General features: G+C 41.7%; 1 protein-coding gene across 1 annotated transcript in view; it reads right to left on the reverse strand.

The window, feature by feature from the left end:
• ELF2 (E74 like ETS transcription factor 2) overlaps positions 1-21,301 on the reverse strand; it is a 40,303-nt gene extending 19,002 nt beyond the window's left edge. Inside the window, exons 1-3 of the mRNA XM_083457359.1 lie at positions 20,936-21,301; positions 6,435-6,666; positions 5,470-5,635 (exon numbers count right to left, since the gene is read on the reverse strand). Coding sequence (XP_083313485.1) covers positions 5,470-5,635; positions 6,435-6,509 — 241 coding nt within the window. The 5' untranslated portion in view covers positions 6,510-6,666; positions 20,936-21,301. The remainder of the gene's footprint in view (positions 1-5,469; positions 5,636-6,434; positions 6,667-20,935) is intronic.
• Between the last annotated feature and the right edge of the window lie 711 nt (positions 21,302-22,012).

Here is a 22,012-nt window from a genome sequence, read left to right on the forward strand (position 1 = left end):
GCTCTTGCTTTAGATCTCCATTATTCATGCAGGTCTTCTACCTCCCTGTGGCAATAATATTCATTTTAAAAAGGTAAAAGTTTGTTTATGCCACAGGGAGGATTTCTGATGCAATGTGAAAAACACAGAAGAAGAATGGCATCCCAAAAATAAGTCACCACTCCCATCTCATTGTTCTGAAAATATCAAATTGACACCAGTTCTGGCACAATTAATTGAGAAAGCAGAGAGTTGCATTCCATATGAACTCCTCCCCAAATAGGAAGTCAAATGCTAGAATATCCTTACTTAAGACATTTTCCAAGAAGCTGCAAACAACATTTACTTCACTTTAGGAAGAAAGTTTCCCTATTCGGATAACAGCAAAAACTGCCATCCCACCACCACTTTCTTCCAGTGGAAGCATTTCATGTGCTGAGTTCAGCTCACATGATCACTGGATCCCAGCCACTGAATTCTTTAAGAGAAATATGTACATCCTCTTATTAGTGATGACAAAGGAATTTAAAATAACAGTTTGCCCTCAGCACAAAATACTAATAGAACTGGAAATTATATTTATTATGCAACAACTCAAGCATCAAGTGTGCTCATTTACACTCAAACCAACAAATGTTCCAATAATAAGTTCCATGTTCAAAATAAATTCACCAAATAACAGAAGTTAAAAACATGCTTGACTACTTGTCCTGAACTTGCGACTTTCTTTGCTAGGACTCATAAATGAAAGAGGGAGTCAGAGGAGAAGACAGGAACAATTATATCAATGGCAAAAAAGTAAAGGGCCTAAGTTTTGTATGTCAGAAAAACATTTGCCTTCTGAGCCTCTAAATAAGCTCTACTCACAATTATTTCATATTATCCAGGAAAGCTTTGAATGCAAAAGAATAAATCAAGACAAATCATAATCAGAAATGAAATAGTAAAAAACCAGTGGTGGAACAGTTCAATTTCACAGGAAAGTTCATAACTAATTTTTAAGGAGACCATACTGGAGTAAAACAGCAGCATGAATCTGATTAATTGTCCTTATTACCCTTGCTGGTACCTTTCCCGGGAAAATCAGAGGCTCACTATGTCAGGTTCCTATTGGAAGACCGGACAAATGCTAGAACATTAGCAGTGGACAAGTTTTTATCAGTGGTTGCAAGAACCAATGATCCCTATATTCTGAACAAAATGCTTGTTTAACCTGGAGGTAGGCTGTATGAATTGTGTATTGCTTTGTAACGATTTGTTGGGTCTCTGGACTGTAATAAAGGGTGATGATGATGATTAATTGCAATTCATCATGAAGTTCATTGCTGAATCAGGACAATGGATTTTTATCACACTAAAAGTGTTAACTGGCATATTATTGTCATAATGTCTGTGTCAATGTATTATCAAGGATACGTGCCAAATTTCACCATCTGCTTTCTGCATTTCATTTCCCTCTGTCCTCAATGTTTACAATCCCCTGCCTCCAAACCATACCTGTAACTCACAAAAGCACTTCATTCTTCCCTGATTAAGATTTCCATGAAAGCTTCAAGTCATCTTTTAGTCTTAAGGTGCCAGCCTGTTTGTTGAGATATTCATGATTCTCAGTTCTGTGTAAGCCCACAGCTTCAAGTAGGCAGGTATGTTTCACTGCATCAAGCCATTACTTTGATTATGTTCAGTATTCAAAAAGGAAAACACTTATATAATTTTTAAAGATTATTTCTCAAACCTTAAAATCAGATTGTGTTTTAATGCCTCACATTTTTTTTACTGTCCATGTTCTAATATGAACATGTCTTTTGGGCGTGTGCTACAGAATACTCCTTTATTGCCCACAGTGGATCAGTGCATCTGGCTGTTAACCAGAAGGTTGGTAGTTCAAGCCCACCTAGGTAGGGATGGCTGTGGGCAGGATTCCTGCACTACAGGGGATTGGAATAGATGACCCTTGGGATCCCTTAAAGGTAAAGGTACCCCTGCCCATACGGGCCAGTCTTGACAGACTCTAGGGTTGTGCGCCCATCTCACTCAAGAGGCCGGGGGCCAGTGCTGTCCGGAGACACTTCCGTGTCACGTGGCCAGCGTGACATTGCTGCTCTGGCGAGCCAGAGCCGCACACGGAAACGCCATTTACCTTCCCGCTAGTAAGCGGTCCCTATTTATCTACTTGCACCCGGGAGTGCTTTCGAACTGCTAGGTTGGCAGGCGCTGGGACCAAACAACGGGAGCGCACCCCGCCGCGGGGATTCGAACTGCCGACCTTTCGATCAGCAAGCCCTAGGCGCTGAGGCTTTTACCCACAGCGCCACCCGCGTCCCTCCCTTGGGATCCCTTACAACTCCATTATTCTATGATTCTATACAATAAAACAGTACATTCAAATACATTTTTAACTTTTGGAAGAACTTTTATAAACCCACTTAAGGTTCAAACATAATTATTTTTAGAAAACCTACTATGGAAAAAAAGAAACCTCAAGCATACCATTTGTACACACCCAGTGGAATGCATTCCTTTGAAAAAGAGCCACCCACTCCATGCCAAATCACAAACTACTTTTGATATTTCCCTCTCAGTTTCATAATAAATTTTCAATACAGTATGCAGAAGGGCTGCTTGAGAAGCTCAAAGGCTGTCTTGGGTTTGCAGTTCTTTAAACGCTGGCCACAGTTATGTCAGAACCTATAACCTTGCTTCATGCAGAAGAAATCTACTCTGAGAAATTGGTGACACCATTTGACCTAAGTGAAGCACAATAGTAGCTGCTATAGATAGAAGGAAGTATTTTCCTTCAAGCGTGTTTTTCAGGATTCTTACTAGCTTACCTCGAAGCAGGAACTAAAGAGATGGAACTTTAGGGGCAGGAAGAGAGAGATTTTAAAGGCCAACCCTGTTGTATCAGACCAAAGACCTATCTAGTCTAGCATCCTGTTTCCCACACTAGCCAACCAGATACCTATGGGAAGGAGACAAGTGCCACAGCCCTTTCCCACTGCTGTTCCCTAATGACTAGTATTCAAAAGTGTGCTGCCTCTGTCTTCCAGTCCAAGGGCACAATCTAGAGTTGTGCGTGGCTAGTTCATATAGCCATTTTTCTCTCTACCTCATTTCTAGCAGCATCCTCTCCATACCATATCACAAGCTCCTCTTTATGTCTCGAGAATTTTTGAAATAAGTATGGCATGTTGCATGATGGGACGAGGAGAGTGTTGGCTGGGACCAGGCTTGCTGGCAGGGGTGGATTTAGGGCTGTGTGAGTGGTGCGCACACAGCGGGAGCTGAGCCAAGGGGACGCCAGCTCAAATCCTGGTAAGCAAGGCGCTGGACTTTGGGAAGGAGGTGAGAGGCTGTGACTCGATCCTTCTTCTCAAAGCTGGGTGCCTCTTTACCTGCCTTTGTGAGTGGGATTTTGGCCTTGCACAAGACACCATAATACCCAAAGTCCGCTACTGTTGCTGGATCTTGAGTAAATTACAAATCTCACCTAACTGTGGAGTCTGGAGTATGCCATTTTGGTGAAGATCCACAAGCAATGCTTCTGTATGCCAGATGCTGGAAACCACAGGAGGCAAGAGTGCTCTTCTGCTTGTTTCCTGCTTGCTGGATTCCCACAGGCATCTGGTTGGCCACTGTGAGAACTGAATGCTGGACCAGATGGGCTATTGGCCTGATCCAGCAAGCAATTCTCGTGTTTTTATTCCATCAAGAGACCATAACTGATCACACGACTAAGTGAAAGGAATTAAACCGATATTAAATTGTTGGCACTTTGTTGAACTAGAAGAAATCCAAATCTTACTAATGGCAATACATTTCCAAGCTAAGCTCAAGGTATTACTGTTAGTTTACAAATCCCTAAACAACCTAGACCCAAGTTACCTGAAAGAGCACCTTGTACCTTACACACCACTCAGATTACAGAAGTCACTTGGAGAATCCTTCCTGACTGTTCCAGTTATTACAAATTAACCTAAATATTTCATTTCTACAAAAAGTTTTAGCATAGTGGCATCAGTACTATAAAACACTGTTCTAATTGAAATCAGACAGGTACCTATATTCTTGATATTTCATTACACCTGCATTTCTTTGGTTAAGCATTTATAAATAATTTGATTCAGTGTTGGTCATTCGTTTTGTATTTTATGATGTTATAAGAATTTTATTGTACATTGTTACACAATTTTTTAAATGCTGGCCATTTATAAATTCACTCATGAATAAATAAATGCAGATTTATTTACTCATTGTACTAAGTCAAAATAGATTTATAAGCCAGCCATACTTTCTATGAGTACACTAGTCTTTTAGCACATTTAAAACAGAAGCATAATATAGAAATAAAGCCACAAATGCCAGTGGAACGTTCGTCTCCATAAAGTATATTTACAGTGCTAAAAATCTATCGGAGAGCAACGAAGATTAAAAATATCTTGTTACAATTTAGTTTATAGTCCTAATAAATTCACTGCCTTGCTTTTAACCAATACATTGAGTTATTAATTTAAGTCTTGCTTACACACTGAAAAGCATAAATGAAGGTGTATTGAGGATACCAAAGGAAACAGCTTTTTAGCACTTACTTTATAAAAGTGCAAATCTCCACGCATAGTTAAGAGTTCATATTTGACATTTTCATTTCGTGTCATAAGGGAATGTGAAGTAGTTCCTACCATAGTAACACCAACTAGTTTTCCACTTCCCCTTCCCTTGCCCTCCTCCAAAAGCAGGTTGAACCATATTGACACTGATTAAATGAGAACTGTTGGCTAGATAGCCATTGTTTTCATTATTAAAAGGGAAACCTCATAATCTTACCCTAAGAGACAAGCTATCTACTGGACTGGTATACAAACTGTAAAGAAAAGCATATCCTAAGCTTATTCAGATTTTATACGGAAAGGTAAGTTAGCACATTTGTGCAATATGCAGAGCAACAAGCCTAAAGACAGGATATTTTCTACTAAATGTATTATTATTGATTTTTTTCAAAGGTATAGTTCCTGAATCAGATTTGGAAATGGCAGTTGATCTACTAATTGCAGCAGAAATGGTAACTGGCAAAGGAGGAAGAGTATAGCACTGCCAAACTCAGATTGCTTTGAAAAAGCTGGAACCCCATCACACTAATGAATCTTACATATTCCATTTTTGCTATGTTTGGGAATGATGCCCTGTATCCATATAATTTACTTGCACTGTAAAATGATATAATAATGATGTTACTTGGTTGAGCATATATATATATATATATATATATATATATACACACACACACACACACACACACACATATATATATATATATATATATATATATATATTCCCCTTCAACAGACCTGCCTCCTCCCCATCTCCTTTTCATTAGCTGTTCCCATTAAATGGAAGGGGGAATCATCATGTGCAATTAAAACAGTAGTGATGCATACCAGCTGATTAATGTTTGCATCCTTGGGGGGGGGGAGAGTAAGAAAAGAGGTTTACCTGTTTTCACAGTTTCTGTCTCGATTTCCTGTTCTTCTGCAACATCTTGAAGAAGGTAAGTTTCATCATCATAAACAAAGATCTGTGCAGCATATCCTTGTTCGACTCTGGCACTTGGTACTGGCTCTACAATCACTGCTGGATATTCAGAGACTGGCTCATTCTCCTGTAGAGCACAGTAAGAGAGTGTGTTGCCATCCTAATCCAAATAATCCCTTCCATTTTCCCTTTAGTGACGATGTCTTTCATAGAATATTAAATAAAAAGTATGTATTTAAAGGATTACAAATAAATTTAGGTATATCTGTAGGCAGAATGGGGTGGAGAGAGGGATACAATGTAGAGACAGATACAATGTATCAACCACTAAAGCAAAGCTCATCAGAAACACAACATGAGCTACAGTATGCAAACATTGTTGCATTTAATTAACAAGCAGCCTATCATTTCCATGAACTTTGGCACTTACCAAGATATATTATTACAGAAATAACTAGAAATGACATTAAGGGTTTAGTCCAAAGTTGCACAATTTAAAGTCCTATCAGTTTCAATGTGATAAACATGTAGCTCAGATCTGGGCTTTTCATCACTGCTCATTCCTTTACCTTGCCCACGTATTTGAATGTTTTTAACAGATGTGTGTAATTACCAACTTATCTTGGAAGCAAGGTAGGCAAGTTCTTATTTTTAAAAAACTGCAGTAATTCTCATAGCCCGCATATGGCTTCAGGTATTCAGTTCTAAATACCAAGTTATTTTAAGGAATCTAGCACTTACATTCAAATAAATGCTCTGAGGCACATTCCCCCAAGTCAAAACCTATAATCTATCTGACACAACAGTTCTCTTTTCTCTCCGAGGATGAACTAGGGCATGATCCTCTCCCATTACATGTTTCATTTGTATCCACAATTAGCATTCACAAAGATCACATGAAGAAAGGCTGTACATCATTTTCTGACCTGGCCTTGAATTTGTACTCCATTGCTGTCAAACTCAAGACCTGAGCCTCCGCTGTCAACTGCTGCTGATGTCATGGTGCATTCCCTGGGAAGATTAGAAGGCTAGTAGCAAAATATGTAAATCTTCTCAGTGATGTTAACTGGTAACACAGAAAGCTTGAGATACAGGAACTTCGTAAACCAAGTAGAATCTTTGCAAAATCAACCTTCTTCCCTTCTGGTGCCACAAATCCTGAAAGAGGGAGCATAAAAAACATTGGTATATGCAACTATTTTTAATGCTATTGCTTATAGAAATGTGTTACAACTGTACATGAAAATAGAGCATTGATTGACACTAATATGAGCAAATAATACAGCTGTCATTTGTAAAATGTAGCCTTCCCTAATCTGGTGGCCTCCGTATGTTTTGGACAAGAAGTCCCATCAGCCGCAGCCAGCATGGCCAAAGGTCAGGGATGATGGGAGTTGAACCTGGAGGGCACAAGGCTGAGGAAGCCTGCATCTGTTTCCCATCACATGGCAGTTCCAAAGTTTATACTTATGTGGAGAACTCATTCCCTTGCAATAACTTTAACTATACAGAATTACTTCAATTTTCAGCTACCCTTGTTTAGCTTATGTTTTTCATGCTTTGTTATTATTTCAGGAGCTACATTTTCATAAATTGTTGCTTTTATTAAAGTCATACAGTAACTGTGACCTGACCTGCAGACTTTTCAATAAATAAATGCCAAATTATTCATATCCTGTGCACATGAAACCAAGCAATCTTATCTAGCTACTGTTTGGTGTAGAGCGCCGAGCTGAATCTACTACTGATATACTTCATAAGATTTCCCCTATATTCTTACATATGTTTAAAATACTTTAATACCAACCACACTGTCTTCAATGAAATTCTAATTACAAAGATTGTCATTTACAAAAGGGAAGGATAAAGGACTCCCAACACAAATCCCCGCCACCCCCATTGCAACTGCGTCAGCAGCAAAGAGAGGCTGTCTCCTCTGTATTAAAAAGGAACAGGGAAAGCAAACCTGGGCTCAGAAAGAGCAGGTGAAATAGGAATTTATTCTGAACCCAATTCTCCTCCCCTACTTGCTTCAGGAACAGAAGCTAGCTGTCTCTTGCTGCTGAAGCAATTAAAGGTGATGGCCAAGAGGCTCCCATGAAGCCTGTTAGCACATTCTTCCTACTGTTGTTCAATCTGACAGTTTACTGTGTTGACTAGAGGAGAAGCATGCTGTGCAAGACAATTTCCTGTCACAGCAGGCCCAGGGTTAGTGTCTGTGCACTACCCTTTACTGCCAGGCATATTCCTTGGTAGCATGCATGAAGTTGTACTGTGGTACCTCAGGTTAAGAACTCAATTCATTCCGGAGGTCTGTTCTTAACCTGAAACTGTTCTTAACCTGAAGTACCACTTTAGCTAATAGGGCTTCCCGCTGCCGCAGCGCTGCTGGCACACGATTTCTGTTCTCATCCGGAAGCAAAGTTCTTAACCTGAGGTACTATTTCTGGGTTAGCAGAGTCTGTAACCTGAAGCGTCTGTAACCTGAGGTACCACTGTATATGTACACTCCTTGCTTAAGGGAATTCAGGGTTATGAAACATACTACAATTAGTAAAGACTATCACCTATCCTGCTTCTCCTCCATATGGACACCCTCAATGTCCCCACAGCAGACACCTACTTTACAAAACAAAATAATAATGATGATGATGATGTCTGTGTGGAAACATTATTTTACAACTATGTTTCAGTTGATTAGATAAGTATGCAGATTTCACTAATTTTAAGAATACTGTATTATACAATTCCATAAGTATACATTAATCAGAATGAACTGTTCCAGTTCAGTTCCCCAACTCCCAAATAACATGTATCTAAATTTCTCTTTTCTATCTCACTTTCACATAGTCACTTTCTTCCTATACAATTAAGATCCAGATTTTGAACTTATAGTGTTCTGTTGCAATTGTTGATTCCATATCTGACAAATTAATAAAAACATAGTTAATGGGGGTGACTGCCCTTCTACAAAATTCAACAACAAGAATTGTATTAAATCTGGTTATAATGAATTATTTGGGAAGTCCTCAACATTGCTATATAATGAACAGTTTGTTTACACATCCCAAAATGTTTTCTAGCAATCTTGTGAAATAAAGTAGCTCCTCTGTGATACATTTTAGAGGGTATGTATGAGAAGACACATGGTTTGAGAAGCACTGGACTATCTGATGTGGTGGATGGCATTTCCCCCAACCCCAATATGCCAGGGACTAGTATCATATTTGGTCCCTGAAGTTTCCCATCCAGCCAGCCAGGGCGGCAGCAGAGTTGTTCTGGACCGGCAACCAATGCCTCGTGAACTGTCACTGGTCCATGGACCACCACTTTGAGTAGCAATGACATAGCCTATTGCCTTGCACAAGTAATCTTGTAGAATTCTTTGGTTACAAAACTTTTTTGAAAAAGCACCTTGGGCTCACTACAAATCAGAATGTTGAGATCTTAACTTCAATATTTTTAAACAGATCTTAAACTAAAAACCAAAAGCACTTAAGGAGAGCGGCTAAAAGGAGCCCGCTAAGAGCTGGAAAGGGTGAATTTAGTGTGTATCGTCCCTCACCAGACCAGGAACAAAAAAGCGTAACCCCTTGCAAGGTTGTTGTCCTGCTTTTATTTTCAGATTAGAATGGTACACAAGGGAAGTGACAAGTTGCAAGGATCAGAAGTTACATGAGAAGTCAAAGGCATTGCTAGGCAAGAGCTAAGACATTGAAGCAACAAGCTCCCTACACCTTCCTTTTAAATGAAGGAATGCCCGCTGAATATCATTTATCGTGGCAAGGAAATGGGCATTCCTCCTCCTGGGCTGGCTAGCTGAGGTTTGTGCACATTGATGTCCCTGTGTTCTAGGTGACAGAGATGAGGACGGTGCCAGCTTGGCATCATATTTACCCCCAGCTCCCTTCCCTGAAGGGGGAGGCACTGGAGGATGCTCCTCAGCAGCAGAAGCTAAGGAGGTGCATGTCCCAGTGGTAACAGGAGAGACTTCTGAGAGTTTCCATGAGCAACTCTCAAAGGGCAGCTCTCAACCCCCTAACCAGTTGGGACCCTCTACTGGATCAGATGTCTCTTGGGATTCAGAATCCATGACCACCACCCTACTGGGACCCTCTCCAGCATCCTCTAGCTTTCACTCCTCAAGCTCCTCCCACTCTTCAGAGTCAGACCACACTCTCCATCATACCTCCACAAACTCCTGACAAACTCACGACAGTTGGGTAGTTCTGAAAGCGATGAAGGGGTTACTGATAAAGAACTCTAATGACCAAACATTTAGCATCAAATTTCAATGGCAATTTACTGCATAAGTTTGAATCCTAAGTACAGTGCAGAATTGTGTATGCAAAACTGTGAAAAGAAAACTGCCCAGAATTAAACAATAGTGGGATTGACTGGATCTTGCATTTTGTGACAGCCTCTGAGTCACTGTTTTCAGAAAGGTGTGGGGAATGATTTCTGTTTTCCTCTGACGTCACTGTTTACAATCTCCCTCCAGAAAATCTCACAGAGATGTGTGTATATGTATGTATGTGTGTGTGTGTGTGTGTGTGTGCACGCACACACACACACACACACACACACACACATACCCTACCTGTAACTCAGGATAAAACTTCATAAAGTCAGTGCTTTTGTTCTTTAAAAAATGTTTAGGGGTACTCTCATTTTGACTCAAGAAAATCACCATTTTATAGTTCAAATTGGGAAAAATACAGTAAATGGACAAAAGCTCAAAGATTTACAAAATGTTGGGGGTATGTGTACCCTGCGTCCCCCCAGAAAAAAGCACTGCATAAAGTACATCTGAAGTCCAGATGTACTTTAAGTTTCTGCAAGGCTTTGTTGTCTTGTCTTGTTTGAATAAACCACAATTTAAACTAATTGCAGGTCTGTGTAGCAAGTGGTGATTAGTTTATGGAAGCTGATAGTTTTGATCTCTTCCTCTGGCACATACTGGAAGGTAGGGGGAGTACAACTTAAGTAGCTTTCTTCACATCAGCAGGTACCTTCTATGCCAACTTTTAAACACCTGCTGAAAACTCAATTTTGCGAGGAATAGCCTAGGCAGGCAATTAAGGGTACATCCCCCAAAATGGTCTACTGATGCTTGTTGTTAATTTATTTTTGCTTTTAATTTGCTTTTAACTTTTTATGATGTTAATGTTCGATTTTGTTTTTATATTGTTGTAAACTGCTGTGATATATTTTTACAATACTTCAGTATATAAATATTTTTATAAATAAATAAATAACACAATTTTCCCCTCTACTAAAAACATAATAAGATGGAAGGAAAAAAAGAGAGATAAAATTCACACATTTCCTGATATTCCAATAGCTTTCTCACTCTTAAAAAAATACATACTACTTTAAAATAGATCAAATTTCCAAACCAGCAACAAGCACAGGGGATACATCAAAAAACCAGATTACTTGCCATCTCAGCAACAAAAGTTGACAAAATGCCACTCACAAAAAAACCAGCAGAGAATTTGTTCTCAACAGTTTTGCCATTTGGGTACATACGTATCTTCTTAATCAAGTGCCTAACTATTCTCTGGGAAGTATGTTTGAAGTAAAGAGAGAGATGCTTACAGCTAGCATATGTTCAAATTACTGTTTTTTCCACATGCATCTTTTCATGTAAGTCACTTTCCGTTACTTTGAAAGAGAAACAACTAAAATAACATAAATCTGATAGTATATGTTATAATATATTAGAATAATACAGTGCATTCAAACTGCTAGTTTTTGAAGCTGCATTCACACATTCGCCACAATTTATATCAATCCTGTAGTTTATCCAGAGTGGTGCATGCTCTGGTTATCTCTCGCTTGGACTACTGCAATGCGCTCTACGTGGGGCTACCTTTGAAGGTGATCCGGAAACTACAACTAATCCAGAACGTGGCAGCCAGACTGGTGACTGGGAGCGGCCGCCGAGACCATATAACACCGGTCTTGAAAGACCTACATTGGCTCCCTGTACGTTTCCGAGCACAATTCAAAGTGCTGGTGCTGACCTTTAAAGCCCTAAACGACCTCGGTCCAGTGTATCTGAAGGAGCTAGAAAACTGAATGAACTGAATGAGAAGCAAGCAGTAATGTGAAATACTCTAGCAGGCATAGCTATCAACGTTTCCCTTTTTTAAAGGGAAATTCCCTTATTCCGAATAGGATTCCTCGCAAGAAAAGGGAAAAGTTGACAGCTATGCTAGCAGCTGTCACACATGCACAGGTGACAGCTTAATGTGAGTTCTGAGGGAGTTGCAACAGCTAGGGAACCCAAAACATCATCCATGTTGGGTGAAAACATATCTGCCCCATCTCTGATGTGACCACCACCACCACCATCAGCATGCAAATGTGGCCTGAAATGTAGTGTGAGGGAAATTACCTCACTGTGTTCTAAGCTGCTAATGTGAACATACAGTAATGTATTTTGAGGTATACTTTTGGCCCCAGTTTGAGTGTCAATTACTCAGTTTGGGGGCAGCACAAAATGTAGAATCGGCAGCACAAAACTAGCACAAAACTTTGGCATCAGTTTGGAGGGGACCCAAAATTTTGGGGTCACATGTTAATGAAGATCTAGTTATCTATAGCATGACTGGAGTTGTAAGGCCAGGAAGACTGAAGCAACAAAGGATGATTCTTTGAACGCATGCTTAATTTTTAATGGACTGCTTAATAGTTTGCATGGATAATTAGATGAGGAGATAAGTTATGGCTACACTTTATTTGTGCAAAATCTTCTCCTAAAGAGGAAATAGCAATTTTAAAAACATGTGCTTCCAAACGCTACTCAGAAAGAAACTTGGAGAAGGTGGCTTCTGTGCTGGAATCTTAGCATGTGATATGCACAGAGTAAGCCCCATTGAACTCAAACTGACTTTTTTTTTTAGTATACTTGAATACGATCAGACTATCAGTAGGAAGGTAAAGATTTGAATACAAGAGCCTATTGGATTCCTTAGCCTGAGGGACAACTTCACATACTGCTGGAAAAGCATGCGGTGTTCCTTTTTCTTCTTCTACAGTTAGTCTGAGTCTTAGCAAGGAATGATCCCTGCAGCTGGGACTCAGAGTGGTTATTAACCCGTATCCTGGATTCTTCTGAAGTGTGACTGAGCGATCAAATTTTGTCAATATATCATACAAGACAAGATGTTTTCCTCTCCCCCTTTCCTGAGCAATACCCTCAAAGGGAAAAGAACTGAAGTTATCAAGCTCCATACTGTTTACACTACACAAGATCTGTTGAAGCAGAAGAGATACAAATCAGATGCCTTTTATGGCTTCTGGTTGCCCCAAGTGATGCAAAGCCCAAGGTGAGTCCCTCAAGGTCAGACACAACTGTTCTCTCAGTAAGTGTAATTGGCATTTGTAGGAACAACATCAAATTATTCATGCCTCGTTTTTGAAGACTAAATCCCTTTTTGTAACTCACATAGGCTTCAGTTTGCATAAGCCATTAAATTCCACTAAGAAATCACGCACTCTATGCATGGGTTGTGTTTACAGGCACCATGCACATCAGCGGCACATAAGCGCCCTTGCTTTGCAGAAAATGGCACACATGTCAGCAGTCACACAAATACTGAATGTGCACAAATAAGGTATTGCCTGTATATAAAAGCTAGGCTCAGATCAAAAACTCCTACCAGACTCCAAGGCTGTTCCCATGGAAAAATTACAACCCGGAAGTCATCACAGGAAAAGCTACTCCCTCCAAAGACATACTATCACTATCGCCACCTCTGAGTTATCTGGTTTAAATTTCATACTATGTACCCTCCTCCACCTGACCCACTATGCACTGCTTCCAGACATTGATTCTGAACAGACATAGAAACACCCAGGTGTTCAGTGACTAAAATATAGTGTTAGATGTCAGCCTGTTGATGATGCATCATTCCAACACTGCAAATTATCTCACCCAATAGTTTCATATGGATGTCAAACAAAATCAGAACCAGCACCAATCCACTTGGGACTGAGCAACAAAATGTCTAGAGGGCTGAGGTAGCATCCCTGGTAACCATATTCTGCATTTAACAGACACAAAAGATTCGAACCACTGGAGAAAAAGACTCATTACCCCATTTAAGAACTGAAGCCATTGCAAAACAGAATAATTAGCAGCATCCACAACACCAAAAGCTGCTGAGCATTTGACTACTATCAACACTCCTGCATTGCCTCAAGATGAAGATACTCTCCTACTGCAATCACATACTCCCAGTGCTTCTTCAGGAAAAGGAAAGCTAGATGCAGACAAGTCTAAAGGTAGTTAAATCATCACTGCATACTTATATACTTATTATTTTACTTCCTCTGTTTATGAGATGCCTTGTAAATTAAATTATCTAGGCCAGTGGTTTCAAACTGGTGGTCCATGTAACCCACCTAGGGGATCTGTGGCACCATTTATATAACAAAAACTACCATAGAAATTTCAAAATTTTCAAAAATATGGGGTCCATGGCTTAGCTTTTTAAAAACAGGGCATCCACAGTACTTAGCTATTTGGGAATCACTAATCTAGACATTATTCATAATAAACATAAACAGTTAAACTGTACTGCTTGAGACACAAACCTGCTTAAAAACCTATTACAAATAATGATGACTTCTTGAGAAAGTGACAAACCACTACCTTCTTAAGGACTAATAGATCACTATCCTGCTCTCTAGGGAGACATTACACAATCTATTGGTTGTTCCTAACTGACTTTAATATCCATGAGAGTCAAGGTATATGGAGTGGCCTTCACAGTGTCAGGCAACCAGTACCCTTAACAGAATTGTTGTGTTCAAGTCACAGAATAGAACTAAGAAAGGACAGAGATCATCACTGGCTCACCTTTTGGTAGAGAACATTATTGGCATAGAAGACCCTTCACTAACCAGAAGAAACCCACTGGATGTGATTCAGGGGATATAATTGTGGCCAAAAAGGAAGGTTTCATTGCTGACATCACTCAGCTCATGGGCCTGCAAACAGACTCCACTGCATGCTTCATCACATTCAGCCAGTCTTTCAACAGCACTGCTCAGGAAGTTTAATTTTACACTACTCCTCACTAAACCAAACAGCGAAGTTGACCCAAGTGGATCAGTCTCCAATGGTGGACCATCTCCATAAGACCCCCATCAATCTGAAGATGTGGAAGACTGTTTTACACAGGAAGACAGTAATCAGCAGAACCAATCATGACAATGTGTTGCTATCAGTATATGCATAATATTTTAGGTTTAACTTTTCATCTGCATTGGTAGAGGAAGATACTAAAAACAAGACAGGGATGAGAAAAGTTAGAACACACATTTTTCCTTATGGTCCAACTGTGTGAGGCAGTGAGGACAAAGAACACTCAAATATTTTTTCTTTCAGAATGAAAGTATAGCTGTTTTCAGAGGGGTAGCTTTGTTACTGTGCTAAAGCAAAAGAATAACAAAGACATGAGATTCTGTAGGAGAGAGCCATTTTTTCATCATTACTGATGATTTAGAGTAAAATTTCAAAGAGTCTTGTGGTACCCTAAAAACTAACAAACGTGTGGATTAAAGTCCACTTGCATGTTATACCAGCTTGGAAGGTACATAGCTGGGGGGGGGGGATAATGTAATTACATAAATGCATTATGTGGATGTTCCATTTTTGTTTTTCTCTTTGAAAAAATTGTTTTTTTTCATTTATGCTCAACAGTCCTGAGCCAAAAAGAATGTGACCTTCCTTTTTGTTTACCACAGTAATGAGTGTGTCTATTTGCACATTTTATTTTTTCCTATTTGCCAGCTGGCAAAAGACATGCATTTTTGCTCCGAAGTAACTACCACCATGCTCAACAGGACTTACTCTCATGTAAATGTGCAGAGATTACAGGCCAAGCAGGGCTTGTTGCTGAATAAATACACATAGGCTTGGGGCTGTTAGGAGGCATCCTTGTGCAGGTCTATTTCAAACATTGAGTATCTTTGTAACTAAGTGTTCAAATAAAACAAACGTTTTATACATGCAAAATTTAAAGGATTTTATATCCCTTTGAAACCACTGGGATTTAAAGGGGCTAAACTGGATTGCACTGTACTACCAAAAAAGTATACTTTACTCCATAAATACAACAAACCAGGTATTTCAAAGTAGTATTTTGAAATACCTACTACATAAAATATGAACAATGAATTTCATATCCTTGAGATAAGAAACAGAGGGTTTGGTACTACCACATAGAAAGTTTTTTCTACAAAAAAATAACAAGTTTGTTCAGTCATTCAAAATCTCCAGAAATTTCACATCTCTGACAAAGACAATGTAAATGAAATAACAAAGAGTAAATTAAAATTAAGTCCATATATACACATCATTATGACTTCTCCCCAAGAATGACCAGCTGACAAATTGGCTGCAATTATCATGCAAAAAACCAAAGAAAATGACATTGAGGTTTATATAAAACCCATAGAAATAACATTGCCTCCCCTTGCTTTAGATTCATTTTCCCCAAAAGACAGTTAAGTACAGCAGCTTGTTTTTTGAAGACAGTGGGACTTTAGATCTTTTGTTAAGTCAAATCATTTTTATTAGCTATATACCTTATCTTTTGTTAAAAACCTGAAAGCAGTATGTACCCTGCACGTACAAGGTCAAACTTAACCACACAGAAACTTTAAAGACATACACACAGAAAGAGAGAGAGAGAGTGTACTGCCTGTTGACTACAGATATTTGGATTTGGTTTTATATAAAAAGTTAAGGCCCATTGCAGTCTTCTGTTTTTCATTTCTAAATGCAGGGTATTCAAATTAATAGCTATTGTTTTCATTCCCACAGATGACTGGTGGTTCGGGAATCAAAGGCAGCTTGTACCAGTGGCACCTGCACTGCTGCCTTTTTGTTGTTGTTTAGTTTTTAACAAATGTAAGAGTTATCAGACTCCTGTACCTCCAACAGCTGCAGAGCAGAGATAATTTCAGTAGTGAAGCATCTCTCATCCCTGCAAGTTACATCTGCTGAAATCTCCCCCTTCTACACAGCTGTTAAAGTTGCAGGAGCCCTGCTATTCTCATTTGCACCTGATCATCCTAGAGAAAAAGAAAGGCATATGCAATAAATAATGTAAACTGGGTCTCATATTACAGGTTGGGATTAAAGGTCGGTCTTGGGTATGCTAAGACTGAAGAATACTGCCACAATGATATACCAATGTAATAAAGATGTATTTCAAGACAATTGCAAAACTGTATGGATAGAACACAAGGAGAATTGCATTTCAGTGTCAGACACTGTCTGATGATTACTTTAATATTCAGAAAATTGTATAGTATCTATAGACACACTGCTTGATTTTTAAAAAACTCTCCAAGTGGTTCACAAAAACATTAAATTTGTTTGCAAAAAAAGTTACAAACAAGTATATAAAACATTCAAAAGATGAATTAAAATCAACAATGGCTAAATAGATAAAATGTGTATAATTTCCACATGTCTGATTAGGCTTCCGTAAACAAATATGTTTTAAGCAGGTGCGAAAAAGAGTATAGCAAAGGCACCTGATGTCCATAAGCAAAGAGTTCCAAATGTAGGTGTGCTTGATCTGCACACCTAAATATCCAAGTGTGGAACAGGTATTGCATGGCACCTTTAACATTGCCAGTTCTGCATATCATAGTGGTTCAGTGAGCATATATAGAGTAAGGCAATCCTAATAGTAACACCTTGAACTTAGCAACAGGTAACCAGCACAGATTAATAAGCAGAGATGTTATATGCTGTCAGGGTCTCACTCCTGTCCACAACAATGCTGTAGCACTTTGCACTAAATGCAGATCAAGCACAAGGGAAGCTCCAAATTGCCTGCATTGCAGTAATCCAGTCTTGAAGTCACCAATGCCTGAACTACTGTGGTCAAGGTCTCCCAGTCCAGTTGCACCAGTTGCAACTGGTAAAGGGTGTTTCTAACCACAGAGGCTACCTATGCCTCCAGTGACAAAACTGGATGCAGAAACACCCCCAAACCGTATCTGCTCCCTCAGGAGAAGTGCAACCCTGTCAAGGGCAGTCAAGTGTCCAATTTCTCAGCCACAGGAGCCACTCAACCAATACTTCTGCCTTGCTAGGATTCATGCTCTATTTCTTTCCCCTCATACTTCCCACCACTGCATCCAGGCACCAGTCCAGGGCCCACACAGCCTTTCGTGATTCAGGTGTTATAGAGAAGCAGAGATTAATATTATCAACATACTGATGATACCTTGGCCAAAACTCCAATGACCACTTGCAGCAGGTTCATGCAGACATTAAGCAGTGCTGGAGACAGAATAGTGTCCTGTGGCACCTCATAGTGTAACTTTCAAGTGGCTGAAAAGAACTCTCCCACTACTGTACGTTGTCCCGAAGGTTGGACCAGAATCACTGTAATACAGTGTCACCGCCAACCTCCCCACCCCACCCCCCCAGTTTCCATTCCACAGAGCCAGTCCAGCAGGGTACCATGGCCAATGGTATCAAAAGCCACAGAGATCAAGAAGCAGGAGAAAGATAGAACTCTTGTCCTGCTCTCTGGTAAAGGTCATCATATGCACATGCACACACCTACTATCAGTTGCGGTTGGGATGAAAAAGTTAACATTTTAGCTGGTATCTACGGAAGCAAGAGTGGGGCTCTTTTCCCTGTGGGCAAACTTGCATGGGTGGGGGTGGGGAATGGTAGCATAACAGATGCAACCCTTACACTAAGCTGCATTCAAGCTGCACAAAAGTCAGTGGTTTCTATGAACTTTTCTCTCCAACCCCGTCTAAACAAGTAAGTTTCCTCACAGTTCAAGGACACATTCCAATCAAGTAAAGCAATTGGGGAGGTCCAATAGCAGGGCCAGTCAGAGGCATGACCTAGGGAGAATCCTAAGGACTGGAGAGAGATGGCTCCCCCAGACAGAAGGGTCCCACTCCTGTACCAAAGCTGGGCTGCATTCAATTTCCATTGATTTCAATAAGAATTATACCATGACTAAATGCTTTTGTTGGGACCCAAGTGTAAGTCTGGATCCAACACTCAATTTATGCTTCATTCCTGCTCAAGGTATACAGATAATGTGCAGAATGGTTTGTTTTAACTAATAATAATATTTTTTTTAAAAAAAGCATATACTGATACAAACACAAAAGCAACAGAAAAAGATGCAAACAAGTGAATCACATGAACAAGGACAAGAAAATTGGACTTAAAGTTTCTTTAAAAATTGCTCTAATTGCTTGATAAATCAGCCTCAGCAATACAATTTTATACACATTCTGATACATGATTTTGCAGAATATCCTTAAGTGACAAATGCATTTTCTTCCATCCAAATATTCCAGTAGCACTTGAAAAAAAAAAATAATAGGGATCAATGTCATTGATCTCTATTGTCAACACCACAATTACAACTGTCATGAAATTTAACACTAAGTATTTGTATGACTATATGCTATAGCTAATACTGTACATCTCTTGCACAGCCTGCATGCTAAACTACTAATAATTACTTTGAAATTCAAGTCTCTTGTCATCTTACATCTATTTCAAAAAAATTCTTTCCATCCTCTTTAAAATATAATTTAAATGTACAATAAGGAGGTCCACTTTCATTATGATTTCTTCGTCTCAATCCTTTACAATTTACTTCAGCAACATGTGGATAAGAGTAAGTAATTCCAGGAAACAAGTCCCACAAAATAATGACAGCTGAAAAGAGTTGCAACGGTATGAGGTGTGAATCTCCCACCTCCTTCCAGAAACGAAAGACTACCGGTTCCTTTTAGTTATCAGTAGTGCTAGGTCATTTAGAAGAAGTGAGATTTCCCTCTCAGGTCCCATGACCACCACCACCAAACAACAAAGGCAAGCAATCGCTTCATCGAACTACTCGACTAATAAAGAACCCCTATCAAACAGCTAAGAGAACATGTCAGGACATATTTACAACAGCTCCTCCCTTAAAATACCGTCACGTGCAGAGGCCAGTGCTCCACATCCGTTCTTCGTAGACGTGGAAAATATTTGTAAGCCACACGGGTACAAGGTTGTTTTTGTTTTGTTTAACGGTGGGGGGGGGGGGCAATCTATCTTTCACAGCCACGAAGGAAAGCGCTCTGATAACAGAAGCAGCCTTAACCGACGCTCCACCAAGGATGTGCATATGCAAGTCTTATCCGGGAAAGGGAGGCAACCTCGACACCAGAAACTGAAAGTAAAGGCTTGCGGGGAAGGGCGGAGAGGCCAGCAGAGCCATCCCAACTAACAGGGGACGCGCGGATGGAGCTGCCTCCCTTCCAGGCAGCGGCGGCGATGGCCTCGCTTACCCCACACATCCCCTCCCTTCCCAGAACCATCAACAAAGCCGAGCCAGCACGGATGGCGGGGGGTGGGGGGAGGTGGGGGTGGGGAGGGGACGACTTTCGAGTACTGTACAGTGTTTTTCAAATACCCTTTTTGCGCTTTGTAGGCAATTCCTTCCGATGTCTCGCCCCAGCACCGCCACGACTCGTGTATCCCGCAAATATTCAAATGGATTATTTTGTTGGGGGGGGGGTGATGGGAGAGAAGATGACACTGTTTCTGCACTCCAGCCCCACAGACCCAAAAAAACAAAAACCTGACAGACCAGCTTTCCCTTGGTTTAATCGCACATCCCTCAGAGGATTTCCTTTCCCCGTTGCCATTCCCCTCCACTTGCACGCAGCATACACAATTGCACAATCGCTCGGCGAGGAAAGGGAGGGGTCCCGCAAGGACTCCGAGGGGACTTTCCAGGGCCAGTCTATGCCCAGCCTCCCTCCCCTGACCCGTGAAGACTTCCATTTACACACACACACACACACTTATATAAGCCGATGGAGGGATGGCACTGACAAGAGCAGGGTCTCCCCCTCCCCCCGCCCCACGCAACTGAAGGGGGACCCTTCGGGGTTTTTCCAGCCTGCGCCCGGCGTCCCTTTGCCCGCCTTGCCCTGTTCGTGCTTCCAGGTTACAAACGTGAAGAGGGGGAAAGACACGGGTGCGAGACTAATTATTTCCCCTCCCCCCCAACCAAAAAAACTCGGGTCTTCCCGATGAGGTCGACCCTAATGATGGGGCGGTGAGGGGGCCGAGAGAGACCTCAGTCCCTCGACTTCCCATCTACGGGCCCATCCGCTTCTCAAGCGGGGCGGGCGAAGCGAGGGGTTTGTACCCCTCAGCCGCCGCCGAGGCCGGGTTTCAGCCCCGGAGCTCCCGCTGCCATTTCTCCGCGGGCCGAAAGAGCTCCGCAACGTCGCCTCCGACGGGCAGGAGCGCGTCGGGGGTCGAGGAACAGCCGAGTGACCCCCGGGGCTCAGCCCTTCGCTTTCCTACCGCCGCCTCCCCCCCCCCCCGCCAGTGCTTCCCTCCCGCCTTACCTTGTTTATGTGTCAAAGGGAAACGTCACGTCGCCGCCGCTCTCTCAGGCCGAAACAGCGGCGGGAGGAAAACAGCCGGCAGCAGCGGCGGCAGCAACAGCCAGGAGAAAACCAGCTCGCGAGGAGGCGGAGGGAGAGAGGGAGAGACCGAGAGGGAGGGCAGCTCGCTCGAAGCAGCAGCAGCAGCAGCAGCCGCCCAACGCCGGGGGAGGAGACACGAGGAGCGGGAGGAGGGACGGAGGGAGGGATCTGCGCCCGAGCGATACAGCCTTGGCTGCCCGCCCTCCTCCTCCCCGGCGCAACGCGCGAGGGCGGCCCTCGGCCTCCCCTTCTGCACATGCTCGCGCACCTGAGGCGCCTCCGCCGAAGGGGCGTGGGCGCGAGGGGAGCTCGCGCCCGCCCCGTGGCCTGGCTGGCGGCGCCCGCCGCTCCTGTATGCACTGTTCTTTGCGCGCAGCAGCAGCAGTAAACTGGCCCGGCTTGGTAGGCTTTTATGATCCTTCTCTGTCTCGCACACACTGACTGACTGACTAGCTTGCTGCATCCTGAGGAAATGCAGGTTCCGTCTAGGTCCCGCGTCTAAAATTGCCCAACTGCCCCCCAACCCACAAGGCAGCTTTAAGGGCGAAGATAACCCGTTTGTTTGCAGGGGGTGGGATTTAGAGCACGCATGCTTGGGATGATTATTATTTATTCAATTATTTATTGAATTTATATACCGGCTTTCATCCAAAGACGCCAGGGCGGTTTACTGTAATGAGAACACAAAATGCCTATCACAATAACAATAACCAAGAAGTCTCATTAAACTTGTATAGGACTTAGGTCTGAGTGCGTAGGTTTAGGATCCTACTGCATAGCTGAAATCCATGAGGAACCTCAGGCCTAGGGTCGGGATGCAGTCCTCCAGGCCTTTATATCTCTAGTCCTGGAGACTTTCTTCAGGAAGCACCCCACCCCCAGAGCTTGATCCATGCCCTCGGGTGCTTAGTGTATTTTTCATCTTTGTTGGAAGCCTCCCAGAGTGGCTGGGGAAACCCAGCCAGATTGGCGGGGTACAAATAATAAATTATTATT

Source organism: Podarcis tiliguerta (genome assembly GCF_965153285.1).
Source record: "Podarcis tiliguerta genome assembly, chromosome: 9".
Lineage (NCBI taxonomy): Eukaryota > Metazoa > Chordata > Lepidosauria > Squamata > Lacertidae > Podarcis > Podarcis tiliguerta.